The sequence below is a fragment of the Rosa chinensis genome, chromosome 6 (genome assembly GCF_002994745.2).
Source record: "Rosa chinensis cultivar Old Blush chromosome 6, RchiOBHm-V2, whole genome shotgun sequence".
NCBI classification, from domain to species: domain Eukaryota; kingdom Viridiplantae; phylum Streptophyta; class Magnoliopsida; order Rosales; family Rosaceae; genus Rosa; species Rosa chinensis.
In genome coordinates, this window is record NC_037093.1 from 50,004,459 (window position 1) to 50,027,724 (window position 23,266).

The 23,266-nt window shown below is 39.0% G+C and overlaps 3 protein-coding genes across 3 annotated transcripts; 1 reads left to right on the plus strand and 2 right to left on the minus strand.

Moving 5' to 3' along the window:
- Positions 1-15,003: 15,003 nt before the first annotated feature.
- LOC112174587 (SKP1-like protein 1) lies at positions 15,004-15,590 on the minus strand. The gene has a single exon (XM_024312387.2). It carries the CDS (start codon positions 15,541-15,543, stop codon positions 15,091-15,093), a length of 453 nt encoding a protein of 150 aa, XP_024168155.1. The 5' UTR covers positions 15,544-15,590; the 3' UTR covers positions 15,004-15,090.
- A 1,421-nt stretch (positions 15,591-17,011) lies between these two features.
- On the plus strand, positions 17,012-19,551 carry LOC112174199 (subtilisin-like protease SBT1.2). Its single transcript, XM_024311938.2, has one exon. The coding sequence runs from the start codon at positions 17,012-17,014 to the stop codon at positions 19,322-19,324; it is 2,313 nt and encodes a 770-aa protein (XP_024167706.1). The 3' UTR covers positions 19,325-19,551.
- Positions 19,552-19,731: 180 nt separating this feature from the next.
- LOC112174200 (photosystem II reaction center PSB28 protein, chloroplastic) lies at positions 19,732-21,126 on the minus strand. The gene is made up of 2 exons (XM_024311939.2): positions 20,935-21,126; positions 19,732-20,508 (listed from the first exon to the last, which is right to left on the minus strand). Exons 1-2 carry the CDS (start codon positions 21,008-21,010, stop codon positions 20,039-20,041), a joined length of 546 nt encoding a protein of 181 aa, XP_024167707.1. The 5' UTR covers positions 21,011-21,126; the 3' UTR covers positions 19,732-20,038.
- Positions 21,127-23,266: the final 2,140 nt, after the last annotated feature.

Consider the following 23,266-nt stretch of genomic DNA (forward strand, 5'->3'; position numbering starts at 1 on the left):
AAAACCCTCAATACCTTCCCTGTCTATGCTATGAGGTCCTCTAATTTATGACGTATGACGGATCACAAGTTTTCAACAGCTTATTGAAGCTATGGCCATTGTTGAAAGACATGGCAACGAGCTTGTGAGAAGAGAAATTGATAGGCTTCGAGATGGCCACCAAGAGCATCGTTCCATGGCTAGAGAAAGTCGCCATAGACGTCATGATCCATATGATCGAAATGCTCATGAAGGTAATCGCCAAAGGCGACGATCACATGACCGTAGGAGCCGTGACTTTGAGGGACGAAGGGTTGGAAACCATGTAGCCGACGTTGGCCATGGTCATAATTTTCCAATGCCTCAGGTCCTAGGGCCCATGCACATTGCGCCAATGCGCCTCAATCAAGGGAGAATCCTCTTCATGGTATATATTTTTGATATGGAACGTCTGATCAATGGGCCTGAGTTTGTACCTATGAAGGTAGCTGCCTCACGGTGATCAAGACATTGAGTTAAAGAAGACTTTAAATCTGGCGATGAAGACAAAATGCCGCAGATTTCTTCAATATAGTCTTTTATTTTTTCAAGAATTATGTAATGGCAATTATGCCTTAATCAATAAATGATATCTTGTATTAACTCTCTCTCACTAGGCTCACCCAATTAAGTATGATGTCTAGGAAACTAGTTGAGATTAGTAGTACTTAAGAGAGCCTCGCTCCACCGACATCTCTTCTTACTTTCCTGGTCATGTTTAATTGGAGTTACCAAAAGGATTGAGTGACTACAGTTTGTCTTAGTTTGATTTTTATTTTGGATTAGATTTTTGGTTACGAAACTTTGATGTAATAATTGGTTATTAATAAAGTGTCGATTCTTTTATTTCATGTCTTGGACATACTTTAATTCGAACTTTATTATTTCAAAGATATAAGAGCCAATGATTTTCATGTGGAAACACATTGTGAGAATGGAAAAGAGTTCCTTTGCATCACCTCTAATGACTACGGATATAAACAAGTATTAGAGAAACTTATGTGTCTCTCTAATGGGTTGTATGCAACCACTATTCGTATCACTGAACCCAACCATGTCATGAGAGATGACTTATGGGATTTTGACACATATAGCCTTTGGCACGACCGTTTGGGACACCTAGGTCATGATATGATGATCCGTATACTAAAGACTTCACACAGACATCTATTTTTTCAAAACAAAAAGAAGTAAAAACAGAAATTCAGTCCAAGGAAGGGCACATGCACCACACGGTGTCGTCCCTATGCACAACCGGCCATCAATGGTGGGCGCCACCTACCCCCTGTGGCCCAAAGATGGCTTTGACGCCGACAATGCCTCCCTGGCCCATTTTTCTACTTCTAAAGTCTATTGTGACTTTGTGGCTCAACCAAATTCTTCCTTGGTTGCTTCTAAGGCCCATCGTTCTTTTTACAAAGCCTGCTCTTTAGAAAAATTAGGATCGAGACCATCCTATGCAAAGGACCCAACGAAAATATTTCCATTCTTACAGAGAATCCAAGGGGATTCAGTGGACCGATTTAACCAACGTGCGGACTGTTTAGATGTTGGTTGATGTGTGGACATGCTGGTCACGTGTCGCACTATCGCCCACTCGTAATGCTGCTTATGATAAACTCCTGGCCCAAATCATATGGCTACGGGCTCACTACCCAGATCATCTCATTCAGTCAATTCGACTTGATAATGCTAGAGAGTTTACATCAAAACAATTTTCGAAGACTATTGCTTATCATTGGGGATTGATATTAGGCATCATATTCCCATGAACACACCCCCATGGTCTCACGGAAAAGCCATCATTAAATGACTACGATGGTAGCCCGAACATTGGTAATGTGCACCAATATTTCCGCTTGGGCTTATGCAATATCGCATGCAATTATGCTAATTTGTCTACGACTCATAACCACTCAATTTTTATTTGCGTTACAGCTAGTGACTAGGTGCGAGTCTAAATATCCCGTACTTATTGATGGATTTCCTGCAAGTATACAGGGTGGATGTAGTATAGTAATGGAAGAGAAGGGGTTGTCGTTCCCACAAGGATATTAAGTCAATTCACAATATGAAAACCTAAATTAATTAAAACTAAAAACACACAAAACAAGAAACACAAATCGACTAAAACAAACAATGACTCAAACTAGGACTTACGATTTTTACGGTTTTGAAAGAGATTATGATAATGGAAAAATTTCTTGAAAACAAAAACTTAGAAAGTAAATCTAAATAAATTGGAATTGAAAAGAGTTTCTAATGATTAGAAGTGAGAACGTGATGATGATGAGCCTAGGGTGTCGGAATCAACCACAAGCAATCTTATCTACGTTTTGAACCAACCAATGGATTCTTTCGTTTCTCCAGATGATAATTCCCGTATCTAAGTCATTCTCAGGTACTCTAGACCATAGTTTTCCTTAAGTGCATGATTCTCTCCCTCTCGGGTAAAGGTTGTATATCCTAACTATGCAGTTTATCCTTCTTAGGTATAAATTTAACATGCAGGACTCATTATGCTTTAGAAAACAAGGGAATCAAGCAAATCATTATTCTTTCTCAAGTAATAATGTAATTTATAATTCTTAATCACATGAAGCTAATATGAATTATATTGCAGCTATGCCTCAAATTCATCTTCTGATAACTAGATGCAAATCCCTAAAGGTCGCGAACCAATAAAACTTTAACATAAGCAACAATTCAAGCAGAGATTAAGAATTCATCTGAAAAGAAACTAATAATCCATCAATTGAATATCAAAACATGTAAACAATCATGCTAGGGCCTCATCCTAGCCCTAGAAAAGGAGTTTAGCTACTCATGTTCAAAGAAAACATAATAGAAAATCTTAAAAACATAAAAGAACTTGTTAAACAGAGATGGAAGGTGAACACGTGATGGCAGCAGCTTTCTTTGATGAAAATCTGATATTGAATGGTCCTTCTCCATCTTGACACATTCTCCTTTTATAAAATGCAACTTTTCCTTCTTGCTTTAGGCCTCTGGAACTCCTTAATAACTTAGCACAAAAGAAAGGTGATGTGGCACTTCTAAAATTCCAAGGAAACATATGTTGGGCTCTCAGAGGGTCCATAATGCTATATCAATTTTCCCAGAATTTTGCCAAGTCATTTAGGCCTTGAAAACTCGAGCTCTTAGAAACACATCACAGATTCGCGTATCGACTGGACTGTCTGTACTTAAACTGCCATATCTCCCTCTAGCGATATCGAAATCACTAACCTAAAATTCTCCAGAAACTAGACATTCGGAGCTTTCTGTGCATATAAGGCTCATTTTCTGGTTGTCTCTGGATCAGTACATTTTAATCCTCAAAGTTAGCTGTTCTGCAGAGGCTGCTTCAGTTGTTAGGATTGCAAACCACCCTTCAATCCTTTTCCTCTCGTTTTGCTTCTTTTTCTCATCCTTTCTCTTCATACCTATAAAAATACTAAAATAAGTAAATGAACCATAAACAAGGAGAACTAGACATAAAAATCAAGATTAAGAGGCATAACAAATTAGGAAAATATGAGCATATCAAATACCCCCAAACTTAGTCTTTGCTAGTCCTCAAGCAAAACAAGAATAGAAACTAATGACTAACTAGAAAAAACACACAAGAATAAAGAAAAGTTCCTAATCCTTCCAATCACCTCAGAGAATCAATCTCAAAATTATAGCATCCAAATAACAACAATTATCAAAACAAGTCCATAAAACTTTCAATCGAGTGCTAATAAATTCTGATAACAACCATGCTTGTATAGACAGCCATAAATCAATACAAATTTCCACAATCCAAATAGACACATGAAAATCAGCTTCAACTTCAAATCTCACCAAGGATTTCACTCAGAATAAAGCGCTCAGATTTTCTGGGTAATTCTGCTCACTCATGTTTATGTGAGACGAAGGATATATAAAAGCAAAATAGCTCACATAAATGTTAAGATGGAAAGGCTTTTTCTGGAAAGTAAAAATAAAGAATGATCTCATGCAAGAATAAATATCACTTGAATTATAGAATTGCCCCATAGGCTCACCTCTTTGACTCATCTCCACAAATTGCCTCACACTTTTCCTAGGATCATAAAGGTCTTTGTTTCAGTTGTAATGGGGCTAAGGGTTTTGCCTAAAAGAAACGAAAGATAAAGGAATTCAAAGGTTCTAAGAAATCAATAGAGCAAAAATAAGTCGAGACTTAAGATCGCCGAATTCTCATAGTTGTTACACTTTTACTTCTCAAAAGAACAAACAAGGAAGGCCAAATTTCATTGTGTTGGACCTTGGCTTCAATCTAACCTCCTTATACTCCAAAAGTCTTCATGAAAACTTCAAGACATAGCTCTAACGTTTGTGATTCTCAATACTTTAGTCTTCTGAATTTTCTGTAATTTTTTTTTTCTCACACCATTGAACAATGAAGACAATCAGCACCATAAACTCCAAGTTTCAAATCTTACTTCTTGGTACCACGTCAACTTCCTCTATTTTAACACACAGCCTCATTTTTTTTTCTTTCTGTCACTTTCCCAATGCAGCTTCTCATTCTTGCTTTCACTTGCCAAGCTTGGAAAACTTCCTTTCAGAGCTCTTCTATTGTAACGTCAAATTTGTTTTTCTTCTTCTTCTCTTTAGCTCTGTTTTGCATTAAAACATCCCATATCCAAGCTGCTACTACAAGTTCATGCTTTAGACAACAGCAATTTCCTTCGAACAATAACTAAGGTGTGTCCAACTTTTTTTTCTTTTTTTCTTGTTGTCACTATTCAGACACACGCTTTGCATTCAAAACTACTTAGACAATGATAACTCCTTAACTGAAATTTAGGAGTATGACCTGCAAACTCCACTTTGCCTTCAAGTACACATCACAAACCCTAAACTTGTTTTCTTCAGTACACATTCTTTACTCCAAAGTTCCTCATATGCATCTTCATAGTGCTCCATCAATTTCTCAGAACATAGGTAGGACATGTGTTTAAGGGTGAAGGGTTGGGAATATGTGTTTAATGAAAGAAAAGGCTTATTTTGGCTCAAAGGGCTATATATCTAAGGGATAATATATCAGGGATATAGGCTTTTGGCTATGGTGGTGATGATCCTAATTGCCTTAATCCCTTCCCAAAAATCATGTGAATCAATATAAAGTCTCGAGAGTCATTGAAGCAAGTTCCAGGACAAAATAATGAGATCATGTACAACCTATCTAACAAGAAAGATCACAGAACTATATAAAGCACTCTCAAGAATAGGCAATAGGCTCAATACTCACATAGGTTATACAAGTCTACACTAACCGTCACATGCTTCTCTAGATCACAAATTTTCATATTAACAATGGCTGTTGTGTTTCAAGCATAATCACCATAAGAGAATATTAACAAAAGATTGATGTCCAGACCTAAATTGATGCTTATCATATTCATCAGCTCTAACAAAAGATTAAATTCACAAGTTCTCATCCTAGGTGTTGGAAGAAACTAAAGCAAAAGACACACAAAATAACACGAAGTAGAACTTTTTTTAAATTTTTTTATTTCCAGTATTTTCTACTAAGCTATATATTCTACCACATGTGAAGCTAAAAATATAAAAACTAGAATCTAAATTCCTCCCCCCAAACTTAAGTGAGACATTGTCCTCAATGTTGAAAATATTAGCTGGCAGTAATGCATCAAACAAGTAAGGGAAGAAGCACAAAAAGTAAAGAAAAGAAAAGAAAGAGTTTAGAGCTCCCTGGATGTAGACGAAGAGGAAGAAAGGCCATGCCAAGACATGCTCCAAGTAGAAATCTCCATGGTTGTTGAAACTTAACTCCTGGAATGGACACGGAAGACAGAATTATTTGGCCAAAATTTGTCGGGGCTCATTGCTAAGCAATGACTCTCGTAGCTCTGGTCGAATCACATAAAATCGACATATCACACGTCAAAAACGGACACTTCTGCTGCAAGTTAGCAGATTCAGTACTCTCCTTTGCTGAGCTGCTGTGCATCACCACTTCATCCTCCAAAAACATGGGTTGCCTCCCAAAAACGCTAAGTTTTAAGTCTTCAGCCAGACTAAGCAACTCTCACTTGTACATAGGGTCCATGAGGTACATAATCTCAAAGTGGTTTGCTTGAAGAGTCACAGCAGAAACTTCTTCTACCCTTGTAGATAGCTCTGTAGATTTCTCATCCTCATTCACAGCCTCAGGTAATTCCAAGTAAGGTTTTAATCGATGACCATTAACCTGAAAGAAATAGTCCCATCTTTCAAATTTTTTATCTCCACAACACCATGGGGGGTATGCCTTAACAACTAGAAAAGGTCCAGACCACCTTGAAAGCAGCTTGCCAGGAAATAATCGTAGTGTTGAGTTAAACAATAAGACCTTTTGGTTTGGCTCAAAGAGCTTTGGCATCAGAGCTTTGTCATGAGCTATCTTTGTCTTCTCCTTATAAATTCTGGCATTCTCATAAGCTGCATTTCTCATTTCATCCAACTCATTTAATTGAAGCTTCCTTAAAGTCCCTGCTTCATGAATGTCAAAATTTAACTTCTTTAATGCCCAATAAGCTCGATGCTCCAACTCCACCGGAAGGTGACAAGCCTTTCCAAAGCCAAGTCTATAAGGAGACATGCCTAATGGAGTTTTAAAGGCTGTCCGATATGCCCAACATGCATCACTCACCTTTAAAGACCAATCTTTGCGGTTTTGACTCACTGTTTTCTCAAGAATATGTTTAATCTCCCTATTCGAAACTTCGACTTGCCCATTTGTTTGGGGATGGTAGGGAGTAGAGACTTTATAAGTAATGTTATACTTCTTCATGAGAGCTGCAAAAGACTTGTTAATGAAGTGTGAACCTCCGTCGCTGATAATAGCTCGCGGTGTGCCAAAACGAGTGAAAATATGCTCCTTTAAGAAACTCAGAACCACCTTATAATCATTGGTCCTTGTAGGCAGTGCCTCTACCCATTTAGAGACGTAATCCACAGCAACAATAATGTAGAGAAAGCCATGAGACATAGGGAATGGACCCATGAAGTCAATTCCCCAAACGTCAAACAATTCGACCTCCAAGATATTTGTCAATGACATCTGCGACTTTGAGAAGATATTCCCCATTCTTTGGCACCTATCATAGGTTGTGAAAAAGGTATATGCATCCTTGAAAAGTGATGGCCAATAAAATCCACTTTGCAATACCTTGAGAGCAGTTTTCTTGGCTCCAAAATGTCCTCCACATGCATATGTATGACAAAAGGTGAGAATACTTTGAGTTTCTTCATGAGGGACACACCTGCGAATTATTTGATCAGGGCAGTACTTCAATAGGTATGGATCATCCCAAAAGTAGTTCTTCACTGTAGAGAGAAACCGCTTCTTCTGTTGCTTGTTTAAATCTGCCGGTAGAAACTTGCTCACCAAGTAGTTTACTATGTCAGCATACTAAGGAAGGTTGTCAACAACGAAGAGCTGCTCATCCGGAAAATATTCATTAATTGGAGTCACATCATCGCTAACATCTTCCTTGATCAATCTGGAAAGGTGATCAACAACTACATTTTCGGTCCCTTTTTGTCCTTAATCTCAAGATCAAATTCTTGCAAGAGCAGGATCCATCTTATCAATCTTGGCTTTGCATCTTTTTTTGTCAATAAGTATCTAAGGGCTGCATGATCAGAGAATATTGTCACCTTAGAGCCAATCAAATAGCTCCTAAACTTTTCCAATGCGAAAACCACCGCAAGCAATTCTTTCTCTGCTGTAGAGTAGTTTAACTGAGCATCGTTCAAGGTCCTACTTGCATAGTATATAACATGAGGAAGCTTATTAACTCGCTGCCCTAAAACAGCTCCCAAAGCATAGTCAGAAGCATCGCACATAATTTCGAAAGGAAGATCCCAATCCGGTACTTGAATGATAGGCGCATGTGTTAATTCCTTTTTGAGAGTTTCAAAAGCCTTCAAGCACTCTTCATTGAACTCAAACACAACATATTTAGCCAACAAATCACATAATGGTTTATTGATTTTTGAAAAATTAGGGATGAATCTCCTATAAAAGCCAGCATGCCCTAAAAAAGACCGAACTTCTTTAACTGTAGATGGAGGAGGAAGCTTCGAAATCAATTCCACCTTAGCTCTATCAACTTCAATACCCTTTGCTGATATTATATGCCGAAGTACAATGCCCTTCTTCACCATGAAGTGGCATTTTTCCCAATTTAAAACTAAATTGGTTTCTTGACACCGTTGAAGCACTAAGGAAATATGGTAGAGACATTCGTCAAAAGATGAACCAAAAACTGAGAAATCGTCCATAAATACCTCTATTATTCTTTCCATCATGTCGGAGAAGACACTCATCATGCATCTTTGGAAGGTTGCTGGAGCGTTGCATAATCCTAAAGGCATTCGGCGATACGCGAAGGTTCCGAAAGGACATGTAAATGTAGTCTTTTCCTGATCTTCTGGAGCTATTGGAATTTGATTATAACCTGAATACCCGTCCAAGAAACAGTAGTGACTATGGCCTGCAAGTCGCTCCAACATCTGATCAATGAAAGGTAGAGGAAATTGATCTTTTCGAGTTGCACTATTTAACTTCCTGTAGTCAATACATACCCTCCAACCTGTGACTGTCCTTTGAGGTATGAGCACATTCTCTTCATTTTTTACCATTGTAATTCTGGACTTTTTAGGCCCCACCTGCATTAGACTCACCCATTCGCTATCTGAAATAGGATAAATAACTCCAACATCAAGCAATTTCAAGACCTCTGCACGAACCACTTCTTTCATGTGCGGGTTAAGGCGTCTTTGAGGATCTCTAGTAGGTTTAGCAGCATCTTCTAAGAATATTCTAAGCATGCATATGGAAGGACTTAACGCCTTAATGTCTGCAATTGTCCATCCCAAAGCTGTTTTATGCTCCCTTAAAACTCTAAGTAATTTCTCCTCCTCTGAACTACTCAAGTCTGAAGCAATAATCACTGGAAGAGTCTATGAATCACCAAGATATGCATACTTCAAAGTTTCTGGAAGAGGTTTCAATTCGAGTGTAGGAGGCTTGACAATAGAAGGGACAAGTTTGGTTTCAGAGTGTTGCAAAGGTTCAAAGTTTGGAGACCATCTAGGTGCATATGTACCAGCAGCATTTAATGTTTCTTGAGCTTCCAACACTTTACTATTTTCAAACTTCATTTCTTGTTGAGCAATACACACTTCAAGAGGATCTGTAGAGCTTGTTTCAATGAAAGATTGCTTCACAAGGTGTTGCACCATATCCACACTAAAACAATCATAAGGATCTGCAGGTTTCTTCAAGGCTTCAAAAATTCTCCAAGAAATTGTAATATCATGCACTGTCATAGTCAACAACCCTTCTTTGACATCAATTTTTGTACCTGCAGTAGCCATGAAGGGACGCCCCATAATGAGGGGAAGAGATTTGCCTCTGATCTTTGTATCTTCCATGTCCAAAACAATAAAATCTGCTGGCAGAATAAAATCTTCAACTTTGACTAGCACGTCCTCCACTATGCCTCTTGGATACTTCACGGAACGATCTGCAAATTGTAGGGAGATATTTATGTTCTGCAAGGGTCCAATACCAAGAGTTTTGTAAACCGAGTAGGGCATTAGATTCACACTGGCCCCAAGATCAAGTAATACTTTCTCAAAGTTTTTCTCTCCAATGGTACATGGGATTGTAAAGCTGCCCAGGGTCCTTAAGCTTCGGTGGCAATTTTCTTTGAAGCACAGCACTCACTTCTTCTGACAACATCACTTTTTCATCTTTTTCAAACCTCCTTTTGTTAGTACAGAGCTCTTTTAAAAATTTTGCATAAGAGGGAATCTGTTTGATGGCATCTAGCAGCAGAATGTTAATTTGCACCTTCTTGAACTGCTCCAGAATTTCTCCCATATATTTATCTCTTTTTTCTTGTCTTGCACTCTGTGGGAAAGGTAATGGAGGGTTGAAAACGTTCTCCTTGGAGGCTAGCCCCTCTAAGGTCTTTTTAGCCTTTATAGGTGCAAAAACATTAGTTTCCTGTGCTTTTTCTGCTAGGCAGTCCCCACCCACGAGTTTGGCACCATCTTTGGTCTCTTCAATGTTATCTAAAGGTGACACAGTACCTCTGGAATCAGACCTTAAGACCTGGTCATTTTGGTTCAGGGCCTCCTTTGTTGAATTTTCAACTTCTCCAGGCATTACTACCTTGTTATCAATTACTTTTCCACTTCTCAGTATGGTAATAGCCTTGGCATGCTCTTGACCTCTTGGATTAACCTTAGTTTGACTTGGAAATTGGCCTTGTCCTCTCTCCATTCTATTTAAAACAGTAGCTATCTGTCCCACCTGAACTTCAAGCTTTTGTTGACTCTTTTCCAAGTTTGATTGGCTTTATTTCAACGTTGCAACTTCATAATCATACTTTTCTATTCTCTTCAATATTTGAGCCAACATATCTTTAATGGAAGGGTCTTCTTGTTGCACATGGGGTGGTTGATAAGCTTGCTGATATTGTCTTTGTTGAGGTTGAGAGATTCCAGCTCCTTGATTATTGCTCCATGAGAAGTTTGGGTGTTGTTTCCGACCCGGATTGTAAGTGTTGGAATAAGGATCATTCCGAGGTCTCCCATTGAATGCATTAACTTGCTGCACCTCATCTATCATAGGGTTTGCTGGGCACATCTCAGTCTCATGGGCATCACTAGAACACAGAGCACAGACTTGTCTTGCTACCTTACTCACCAATGGTGTCAATAACTTAGTTAATGCTGCTACTTGCTCCTCCAAACCTGACCTTGTTTGAACTTCATAGATGCCTCCTCATTTTGTTGATGAAGAATTCAATGCCCTAGGATCCCTTACACAGTAATCCCAATGCTGAGAGTTCTCACAAATAGTCTCAAAAGCCTGAATAGATTCCTCTGGAGTTTTATTCATCAAACTTCCACCTACTGTGGCATCAACCATTCCCCTGGTCTGAGGATTTAGTCCTCTATAAAAGTATTCAACCTTCTGGTAATTTTGAAAACCATGGTGAGGGCATTGACGAACTAACTCCTTGTAACGCTCCCAACTTTCATGAAAAGGTTCACCCTCAGGTTGAGTGAAAGTAATAATAGCTGTCAGTAGAGCACTTGTCTTTCTTGCAGGGAAGAATTTTGCAATGAACTTTGATGAAAGATCTGCCCATGAATTTATTGATGCTTCAGGAAGCGAGTCAAACCAATCCTTCGCCTTATCCTTTAGAGAGAATGGAAATAGTCGAAGTCTAATTTGCTCTATGTTAACTTCCGTATAATTAAATGTTGAGCATAAATTGAAGAACTCCTTGACATGCTTGTATGGATTCTCATTCTCCTTCTCCTTCCCATAGTATGTTGGCAAGAGTTGAATAGTTGTTGACCGAATCTCGAACTGCTGAGTTATGGGTGCTAAGACGAGACAAGTAGGCGCGGTGTAGTCTGTAGGAGCAGTATAATCTCTCATGCGCCTTGGTGGTGGTGGGGGTGGTGGATTATTATTATTCGGAGGATCTTGTCCATTGTTTAGAACCAAATCAGCCATCCTATCAGGTGGTAATCTACTGCTCAGTTGTTGCCTTCGTAGATGTCTAAGTGTCCTCTCAAGTTCGTGATCAATAGGAAGAAGATCTAAGTGTTGTGATCGCCTTCCGTGCATAAGCCTTCAAGAATTAGATTTGTGTACCTAGAGCACCAGAACACGAGGTTAAATATTGACTTTTAAACACAATGACTAGGAAAAGTAAGCCAAACTCGAATTGGAAAAGGAAAAGAACAGCTTATGTCTAAACACAAAAGGAAAAAGAAATCCTGTTTTGTCAAGGTAAACTTCCAGGTTTGCACACTGTCCACTCTTTTGATGATTTCTCCCGGCTCAAAACTCAAAATCCCAATCCGCTTCTTGCGTTGGAAACTAGACTTCCGTATCTTTCCAGTGATATATGACACTCCTAGAGAAATAAGAAAATAAAAGTTCGTAATCAGCTTTGTAAAATAGTTCCAGAACGTAAAAGAAATAAAAACTGGACTGCCTTATTTTAACACAACTTTTTTTTTTTCGACTCCAACCTTGAAAAACTAATCAAGTTAACACAAATAGAATTAAAGTAGGAATTCAATATTTTAAATAAAACTAAATTATCCCCGCAGCCGGCGCAAGAAACTTGATGGATTTCCTGCAAGTATACAGGGTGGATGTAGTATAGTAATGGAAGAGAAGGGGTTGTCGTTCCCACGAGGATATTAAGTCAATTCACAATATGAAAACCTAAATTAATTAAAACTAAAAACACACAAAACAAGAAACACAAATCGACTAAAACAAACAATGACTCAAACTAGGACTTCTGATTTTCACGGTTTTGAAAGAGATTATGATAATGGAAAAATTTCTTGAAAACAAAAACTTAGAAAGTAAATCTAAATAAATTGGAATTGAAAAGAATTTCTAATGATTAGAAGTGAGAACGTGATGATGATGAGCCTAGGGTGTCGGAATCAACCACAAGCAATCTTATCTACGTTTTGAACCAACCAATGGATTCTTTCGTTTCTCCAGATGATAATTCCCGTATCTAAGTCATTTTCAGGTACTCTAGTCTCTCCCTCTCGGGTAAAGGTTGTATATCCTAACTATGCAGTTTATCCTTCTTAGGTATAAATTTAACATGCAGGACTCATTATGCTTTAGAAAATAAGGGAATCAAGCAAATCATTATTCTTTCTCAAGTAATAATGTAATTTATAATTCTTAATCACATGAAGCTAATATGAATTATATTGCAGCTATGCCTCAAATTCATCTTCTGATAACTAGATGCAAAGCCCTAAAGGTCGCGAACCAATAAAACTTTAACATAAGCAACAATTCAAGCAGAGATTAAGAATTCATCTGAAAAGAAACTAATAATCCATCAATTGAATATCAAAACATGTAAACAATCATGCTAGGGCCTCATCCTAGCCCTAGAAAAGGAGTTTAGCTACTCATGTTCAAAGAAAACATAATAGAAAATCTTAAAAACATAAAAGAACTTGTTAAACAGAGATGGAAGGTGAACACGTGATGGCAGCAGCTTTCTTTGATGAAAATCTGATATTGAATGGTCCTTCTCCATCTTGACACATTCTCCTTTTATAAGATGCAACTTTTCCTTCTTGCTTTAGGCCTCTGGAACTCCTTAATAACTTAGCACAAAAGAAAGGTGATGTGGCACTTCTAAAATTCCAAGGAAACATATGTTGGGCTCTCAAACGGTCCATAATGCTATATCAATTTTCCCACAATTTTGCCAAGTCATTTAGGCCTTGAAAACTCGAGCTCTTAGAAACACATCACAGATTCGCGTATCGACTGGACTGTCTGTACTTAAACTGCCATATCTCCCTCTAGCGATATCGAAATCACGAACCGTAAAATTCTCCAGAAACTAGATATTCGGGGCTTTCCGTGCATGTAAGGCTCGTTTTTTGGTTGTCTCTGGATCAGTACAGTTTAATCCTCAAAGTTAGCTGTTCTGCAGAGGCTGCTTCAGTTGTTAGGATTGCAAACCACCCTTCAATCCTTTTCCTCTCGTTTTGCTTCTTTTTCTCATCCTTTCTCTTCATACCTATAAAAATACTAAAATAAGTAAATGAACCATAAACAAGGAGAACTAGACATAAAAATCAAGATTAAGAGGCATAACAAATTAGGAAAATATGAGCATATCACTTATGCATATTTGAGTGTGCGGTTTATGTGCCAATTGCGCCACCACAGCGCATCAAAATGGGTCATTGCAACGAATGCATATATATATATATATATATATATATATATATATATATATATATATATTTATGTTGGATATAAATCTCCAACTATGCATCCGCTATGTAGAACCCTTGACAGGCGATCTCTTTACCGCTAAATTTGCGGACTGTCACTTTGATGAGATAGTCTTCCCGTAGTTAGGGGAAGGTTAGAATGTCAACATTCAACAGGAACGATAGGAATTGTCGTGGTCTGTCCCCACTATATCTCATCTCGATCCTCTAAAAGTGACGAGATCACATATACCTACTGCAAACATGCCTCCAAGGGTAGATGCCCCCTCAAGAGGACATGGTGCCACCCAGAAGAGATGAGCACAGCACCACCACTATGGATAGTGGTATAGTGACGCCACAATGTGGCATAATGGCGTCATAGGTCATGGGTTCCGCTAGAGAGCGTAGGAGACCCATAGGTTCGATGGATTCTCGTACTAGGAAGAGAGCGAGTTTTGGCACAACTTGATCCATTGATCATTGATACTCAAAATCCGTCTCATGAGAATATTATGGATTGTGGTTATGTCAAATAGACATCGTTGGGGGACGCCTCAACGTTAGAACCAACTCCTGAGAATATAGAGACCTCTACCAATTACACTAGTGTACATGAGGACGTGGGATTATTGAGACCAGTGACATCGAACCTTGCTCTGTTGAAGAATGCCAACGTAGAGAAAATTGGCCTAAATGGAAAGATGTGATCCAGGTTGAATTGGATTCACTAACGAGGAGGAAGGATTTAGGGTCTAAGATGGCAACACCTCCTAACATAAAACATGTTGACATTAATAGGTCTTCGTTAGATAGCGTGATGAGAAAAAGATATGGTAATCTCACCTTATGGCTCAAAGCTTCTCACAAAACGCCCTGAAATCGACTACGAAAAGACATATTCTCTCGTAATGGATGTCATTGCATTCCACTACAGTAAGTAAGTAAAAGTGAAAACAATACTCAGAAAATATTGGTAAAACATACTCATTGAAACCTTTCAAACAAATTATAGGTTTTAATTAATTAACGTTTAAACACTTGAAACATAGGGAACACTGATTAATTTTAAAAGCAAACAGATCAAAATATATTAATGCAACTTGATAACAAAATTCCACTAATTGTTGAGACATGAAAGAAAACACTTCTTCACTTCTTCTAACCCATAGAGGCAAATAAGAAACTACAAATATATGATTGTAAAGAAAAATTCCTTTAGGTTCACTCAAAAGCCCATGAGTTCTTACTCCGAATCTCTTCTTCTTCCCCAGGAGGGAAGTCGTTCTTGATGTTGAAAGTCTTGCGAATCTCTTCAGGAGTCTTTCCCTTGATCAAGTCCGCGGTTTTCTGGGCGGTCAGCTCCAGCAAGCCCTTGATGTTCAAATAGTTGGCTGCCATGATGACGTCAAAGAGGGTGTTCGTGTCGAAGTCGACAAAATCTGCGTCCCATGCCCTGAGAGCCTCCTCGCCGCCCTCCTCCACGTGCTTCTGGCAATACTCGAGCACCTTCGCGAGGATAACTCCGGTGACATTAGGTAAAGGAATGGTGTTGTTGGCACAGTCGTCCTCCACCATGTGCTTGATCATCTGGGATTGGAGGGCTACCGCCTCTTCAATATGAAAAGTCTCATTGTCCGAGCTCTGCAGGACTATCATCTTCTTTTCAGTCGACATTATTCTGAGAATTTGGGTTTTAAGGTTTGCTGAGAGCGAGCTAGTTCTTCAAAGTTGTTGCTGATGGGAATGCCTTATCCCTGCAGTGCCCTCTATTTATATTGAGAAAGATGTGTACTGTGCAGTGCAAGGAAAAGTTTGTGTCAGATTTATATTGGAAGTCTAATGCAATTGGGATTGGGAGGATCATTTCCTGGTATGTTTTGGACTTTGGAAAGTGCATGTCCTAAGTCGTAACCATTCTTATTGGTCCCTAGCCATACATTTGGGGTGAGCTGAAGATTTCTATCTAAATTCGGCCCGAACTCAACAAGACCCAGGCCCAAATGTCAAAACGGGCGGGTGTTAGTCTCTTTCAACGAACGGAAGCTAAATGACAGTGACATTTTTCGACTCAAAATAAATATTTCAATGTCTAAATAATGTCATTATTTTTTGATTGAGTTTTAAATCATTGTGAAAATAAATAATAATACTAGATGAATCACATTTTGAAGATATTAGGTTTTTCATGAAAATCTTAGTATATATTTCTATTAGTCTTTTTACACAAAACGAGCAAAAAGTCAAGATCACGCAAATATGAACTTCATCTCAAGATAGGCCGAAGGAAATCAAAATGAGTGTCAGGCATATCCAAAAGGATGCATGAGAGGACTTGCTTGCAAAAGGACCCTCCCCCAAGTCTCCTCCCCATCATCCATCTACATTCCACAACCACCTTTTTTTTCATTATCCACTTTTCCTTGGCCTTCGGAACAAAAACTTGCTTCGTCTTTCAACCCGAAGCATTTCTCTATTTTTTGACTAAAAAAAAAAAAATAATTCATAAGACTAGTTTCCAATGCTTAAAAAAAATTAGTGAATTGGTTCCCATGGGGTTATAACAATTGTGTGAGCACCAGTGCCCGAAACCGAGATTTTTCGTAACAGGGATGCTTCATCGGCAATAATCCACAAGCTCCATGCGGCGGACGAAACCATGGAAACCAAATCTAGCTATAGAGCGTGTACATAAATGCAGAGCTCCCACAAGAGGCATGCATTAAATGACCAACATAGTTTTCTATTCTTAGTACAAGGATAAAAAGGAAGAAAAAAAAATACCAACTGATAACTCCCTAGGCATCAAGTTGAGAAACAGAGATTCACAGAATTCTGAACATATCGGCTGCTTGGATATAAACGAATTAAAGCTTCACCAAAACATCTCGTGAAGCTTCATAGCTCGAAGCTCTTCACAGTCTTCAACATAGTTCAGCTCCACCCAGCTTAAACCATATATACCTGAGCCAGCTTCTCAAAAGATCCTCGTGATGCAGAGCTCTTAAATTTCACGAGTTCTGTATTTCAAATCAGACTTCACAGAAACAATGCCTCCCAATCCCAAACCCCGTTTTGAGTTCTTTCCTTCTCCTTCAAATACCCCACAATTCTTTCAACAAATCATCCACATGCAGCAGCAGCAATGGAGTATACCAAATCACATTTCTTTGTTTCAACACTCTTTCTTTGCTTGCTTTCTCTTCGGGCAAACACGCTCCAAACTTACATAGTTCAGCTCCACCCACAAGGTGTAACTAGCTCTTCTTTCGCATCCAAAGCCGATTGGCATATCTCTTTTCTCGAACAAACCATGTCCTCTGTTGACGAAGATCCTTCTTCTCGCCTTCTTTACTCTTACCATTCCGCCATGGAAGGCTTTGCGGCTCAGCTGTCAGAGTCAGAGCTCGAGTCCTTGAAAATGCTGCCTGATGTGGTTGCAATTAGGCCTGACCGAATTCACCAAATTCACACCACTTACTCTTACAAGTTCTTGGGGCTCGACCCTGCTTCCAAAGAAGGCGCGTGGCACAAGTCCTCATTCGGTCGAGGAACCATCATTGGGGTGCTTGATACTGGAGTCTGGCCCGAGAGTCCAAGCTTCAATGATTATGGAATGCCGCCGGTTCCCAAGAAATGGAGGGGGATTTGCCAACAAGGGGCAGACTTCAATTCCTCAAATTGCAACAGAAAACTCATTGGTGCCAGGTTCTTCACCAGAGGCCATCGTGTGGCTTCCATGCCAAACTCGCCTGACGGTGTTCAAGATTACGCATCTCCCCGTGATACCCAAGGGCATGGTACTCACACATCATCAACAGCTGGGGGTGCTTCAGTCGGAATGTCAAGTGTTTTGGGCAATGCAGTTGGTGTGGCTCGAGGGATGGCTCCCGGAGCACATGTAGCGGTGTACAAAGTCTGCTGGCTCAATGGTTGTTATAGCTCTGATATCCTTGCTGCAATGGATGTTGCAATTATAGATGGAGTAGACGTTCTCTCCCTCTCTCTTGGTGGCTTCCCCATTCCACTTTTTGATGACACCATTGCCATTGGAAGTTTTCGAGCAATGGAGCATGGAATTTCAGTTGTATGTGCAGCAGGAAACAATGGTCCAATTGAAAGCTCAGTTGCCAACGAAGCTCCTTGGATTGCCACCATCGGCGCGAGCACATTAGACCGGAGATTCCCGGCCATAGTTCAAATGGGTGATGGAAAAGTCCTTTATGGAGAATCCATGTACCCAGGAAACCATTTGAAGAGAAGTACTGGAAAAGAGGTTGAAGTTGTTTATGTGACTGATGAAAATACAGGAAGTGAATTTTGCTTCAGGGGGTCTCTCCCAAGAGCAAAAGTACGCGGCAAGATAGTGGTCTGTGACCGTGGTGTCAATGGTAGGGCGGAGAAAGGTGAAGTGGTAAAAGAAGCTGGAGGAGCTGGAATGATTTTGGCCAATACAGAGGTAAACTTGGAGGAGGACTCTGTTGATGTCCATGTCTTGCCTTCGACTCTGATTGGCTACAAAGAGTCCATTCACTTGAAGGCTTACATAAACTCTACTAGGAGACCAATGGCTAGAATTGTGTTTGAAGGCACAGTTATAGGGAAGTCCAGAGCACCAGCAGTAGCTCAGTTCTCAGCTAGAGGACCCAGTTTTTCGAACCCTTCAATCCTCAAACCTGATGTGATTGCTCCGGGAGTCAACATCATTGCTGCTTGGCCTCAAAACATGGGTCCCACCGGCCTTCCAGAAGATTCTAGGAGAGTGAATTTCACTGTCATGTCAGGGACTTCAATGGCATGTCCTCATGCTAGTGGAATTGCTGCACTTGTACGCACAGCTCATCCGAAATGGAGCCCCGCAGCTGTCAAATCCGCTATTATGACAACTGCTGATGTAACTGATCATTCAGGGAATCCGATAATGGATGGAGGCAAACCAGCCGGAGTTTTTGCAATTGGTGCTGGACATGTAAACCCTGTGAGAGCTGTTGATCCGGGGTTGATCTACGACATCAGGCCGGAGGAGTATGTCACTCATTTGTGCACTCTTGGATACAAGAAATCGGATATCTTAACAATCACTCACAGGAATGTTAGCTGCCTTGAAATTTTGAAGATGAATAGGGGTTTCAGCCTCAATTACCCCTCCCTTTCAGTAACTTTCAAACACGGCATGAGAAGTAAAATGATCAGAAGACGAGTAACAAACGTAGGGAATCCGCATTCCACTTACTTGCTGGAAGTAATGGCACCTAAGGAAGTTAGAGTGAAAGTTAAGCCTCAGAGGTTAGTTTTCACAGGCATCAACCAGAGTTTGAGTTATAGGGTATGGTTTATATCGAGGAAGAGAATCAGAAAAGAGAACATGAGTTTTGCACAAGGACATTTAGCATGGGTGAATTCTAACAATAGTAGCTTTCACAAGGTCAAAAGTCCCATCTCTGTGACTTGGAAGTAAAGGTCGTGCTCAAGCTCTACTCAATAGTCCATTGTTAGTGACTCACTGGATTCACATTTATGAAGATTCAAGGGTGAATATCTTATCCTGTCTTTGGGGGGAGAGAAAACTCCAGACAAAAACTATGCTGTTTATCATCTGATAAAATTATAAGCTTTCATTGTATTAACTACTAGTCTTCGATGATGTTTTGAGTAATTAGATTAATTACTTTATATGTTTTAGTGGTGATATAGGTTTATATTACCCTCATTTAAACTCGATATTCAATAATATATCCCTGTTTTCTATCATCTACATTCTTGGTTGAGCAGAACTTAATGTATATACCTGCAATTTGAACTCCTAGCAGAAACAAGCTCACAAAGTAATCATTACCTTAAACAAGACTGAATCCTGAAACTAAATGATCAAATACATTGAATGACTCATTTAACCTGTCGCCATCATTGTATCATTTCTTCAAATTACAGTAGAGTAATCAAAAGAAAGAAGGCTTTGAAACATAAACTATCTCACCTCTTTAACTCGAATGCAGAAGACTGGCATACATCTTAATAACAGAAAAATTGGTTGAATCAGAAGGAACATGGTGTACTTACATCAAGCTACATTGATGGACTATGATTCTCGAGGTTCATTTGACTTCGAAAAAGGCCAGCACTGCTAAGATGCCATGGAAGAGCAAGATAACAGATTACGATATACATTGCCTCATTTTTTGATGAAACTCAAGCCATTGTCATTAGCATAGCGCTCCATGAATCTCATGAATCTGTCCCATTCTCTTGGTGTCCGCATTATATACTTTGCTTCAATTCCTGCAGGCTTTCCGTTGACAAATTTTGCGTTAACATCAACAGATGAAATGACCCCTTCTTCATCAATCATGTAAAAGCCAGTGATATCACCAAATTCGCCAGATGAGTCGAAAACAGAAGGCTGCTCAAACCTGAATATAGCCACGCCATTGGTACCATCTTTTGATTTGGTTAGCCTCACATCTGGTATTGTCTGCTCATCAGTTCCTTGGATAAACTGAATTTTTGGTTTTGCCATCATTTTGATGGATCTAGATGCTTGACTAGACCGCCTTAGTGGCACCCATTGGGGCCGAGAAATGCGCAAAGACTGGCCATTGAATGTGGACTCTGCACTTCTATGAACCGCCCAAGATAACAACCCTATCCAACAAAAAGAGCACATATTATCTAAGTCAGTATTAGAGTTATATTCTCTCTTATCAACAAGGATCTCTCTAGTTACAGTAGGTAAGGACCTAGTTCAAACATTGCTTCTGTGTTTTGGTAATTAATAAGACTGCTTTTAGTGTTTTGTCACCAGCATCAGTTCACAAACACAAAGAACTCTTATTCTTTCTGACCAACTGTCAACTCCAATCTCATCAACTTAGAAAGTTCTGAATTTGACACAAATTAAACTTAAACAAACCCATCAAAAAATGTCTACCCCATTTTGTTCCTTCACCTTTAATGGCCCAGAAACATAAAAAGGAGAAAGCTTGGTGTACCTAAAGCAAGTCAAGTACTGGGTTCTTGAAAGTGATCAAAATTACAGTACATGCAGTGAAAGCAAGAAGCTTGAATTACCAGAATGAGAGCGTGATTGCTGGAGACAGTGGGAGGCTGGAGAGGAGAATGCAAGTGAAGACTGCAAGGTTGCCATTGCACAACTGCAAGCAGAGAGAGAGACAGAGAGAGACTTAGAGGTGGCTGGTTAAGGAGAGGAGTTGTGGTTTGAGGATAGAGTGGTGTGTAATAAGGACAGCCATTCACTCTGAAAACATTCTAGCTTTTCAATGAATTGGTGGATATTGGAGAGTGAGATTGTCACTTGTTAGATTATGGTACCTTGTAATTGTGGATCATGGTCCATGAACAACCTACAAATCACTATCACCCCCAAGGAAGCTTTGGGCCGGATAATGGGTAATCCATACAAGGAATTGGATAATAGATGATTGAGATTTGAGAATGATCATCCAAAGGTCCTTTTTTTTTTTTTTTTTTTTTTAAGGGCAAAAAAAAATAGTGCAAATATAGGTACCATGAGGATTAGCCCTGTAAAATGGGCGGGCTAGGCCGGCCCGGCTTTAAGATATGATGACCTACATATTGTCTGGTCCCAACTTTTGTGGCCCTAAGTGTTAATTTTCAGCCCAGAGTCTGGTACGTGTCATGTTCATCAATATTCATGTAGAATAAATCAAAGTAGTTTCACTTCACACCCACTTCAAACATATTGGATGTGAGATGAAACCCCAACCCCATCCTCAAACCGTAATCCTTGATGAATTGTCTAGTTCATCAATATTCATGTAGAATAGATCCATTGATCAATGTAGTTTGATTTTTCTAATTAAACCCTAACCCCAATCTACTTTTCTAATTACTGTGTTTTCTCTTAGTTCAATGAAGTTTGATTTTTTTAATTAAACCCTAACCCTAATTTTCTTTTCTAATTACTTTGTTTTCTCTTAGTTTTTACTTCTTTAACTTTGCAACTATGTCATTTCATGGTTACGATCCTGGGGATCGTAACAGATATATTTGATGTGCTTTTGAATGAATGTCACAGCCATGCGAAGTAAACTTTCTTCACGTTATGTGTTGTGACTGTTATGCATTACTCTAGCACATTTACTACTTCTTAATGTGATAGCAAGCCAAGAAAATGTAGTTTCTATATATTCTCGTTCTAATCACATTTTTGTTGTGGCCATTACTCTAGTTTTAACCCTAATCTGTTAATGTGATTGGAAGCTTAGAAAACTTAATTTTTATTAACAAAAAAAAATTATCGATTGTGAGGAGATATTGCTTTAATTTATTTTGCAAGGTAGTACTTTGAACTACCATTAACATAATCCGACAATAATTTTTTCAAAACAAACTAATACTTAGAAATACTAATCCAAAAAATCATTCAAAATATTATTCTCGTTGCCGAATTCATTCTCTATATGTAAGTGGTTAATGGTGTCACCAATCAGTCATCCCATTATAGCAAATGAATTTTTATCTTTAATATTTAATATCTTAACGTGCGTAGTTATTATTATTATTATTTTAATTTTTTAAATAATTTTGTAAGGTTACATATGCTAATAGGACCAAGTAATTAAACAATTCAATTCAAGTGCTTTAACCCAACATTAATATGTTTCAAGGAGTAAAGTACTAAAAGCCATCATCAACAAACTTAAAGATACGTTCCTTGAAAAAATATCCCCAGTAGCTTTATATCACTCTGTAATAACTTGCATTTTGTCTTGTATCTGCAGCCCAAAACAGCTGCTGATACTGTCCAGGAGGACCAAGAGGAGGATCCACCAGAAGTTGTATATGAAGCCCTCAAGGCGTTCTCGCTTCGAAACCTAGTGATGGTACATCGAGTCACCCCCGATGATGTAGTCCATTTCCTTAGGAAAGTGTATCTTGAGATTTATGGAAAATATGTTTTTATTTTGCATGGCCAGGTCAAAGATTTGCTAATAATAAGACCGGTGGAATAGGTCAGCACCACACCCCAGATGTTCAAGATAACTACCTTGTGTACTATCATGACCCGAAAAGAGCGGATAGGCAATTGATCCGCCTGGAGTGTCCAGTGATGACTATTGAGTGGGACTTGTTTGATTTTCTTTTAGATGGCGTCCGACCGTATGACATGGATCTTGTTGATGAGCTTGTCTCGGATAATTTCTGAAGAGAAATATGGATGTCTCACCGAGTCACTGTTATCAATTTGAGATTTTGGGTTCAGAAAGGTGTTAAGATCTCGGTTGTAATACCCCGAAAATTTGTTATTATATTTTTGAGGATTTTTTGAAATTAATTTAGTGGTTGTTGGTACGAGTACGTAGTTTGAGGATGAGGCGCAAGTATTTCGGACAAATAATTACTCGAAACGTTTTATTTT

Bases quoted from the DNA above. Each gene is read 5' to 3' on its own strand.
- LOC112174200 (XM_024311939.2), bottom strand. From the start codon at position 21,010: ATGGCAACCTTGCAGTCTTCACTTGCATTCTCCTCTCCAGCCTCCCAC. The intron at 20,509-20,934 runs GTAATTCAAGCT...TTTGTTGGATAG, and splicing joins GCAATCACGCTCTCATTCTG to GGTTGTTATCTTGGGCGGTT.
- LOC112174199 (XM_024311938.2), top strand. From the start codon at position 17,012: ATGGAGTATACCAAATCACATTTCTTTGTTTCAACACTCTTTCTTTGC.
- LOC112174587 (XM_024312387.2), bottom strand. From the start codon at position 15,543: ATGTCGACTGAAAAGAAGATGATAGTCCTGCAGAGCTCGGACAATGAG.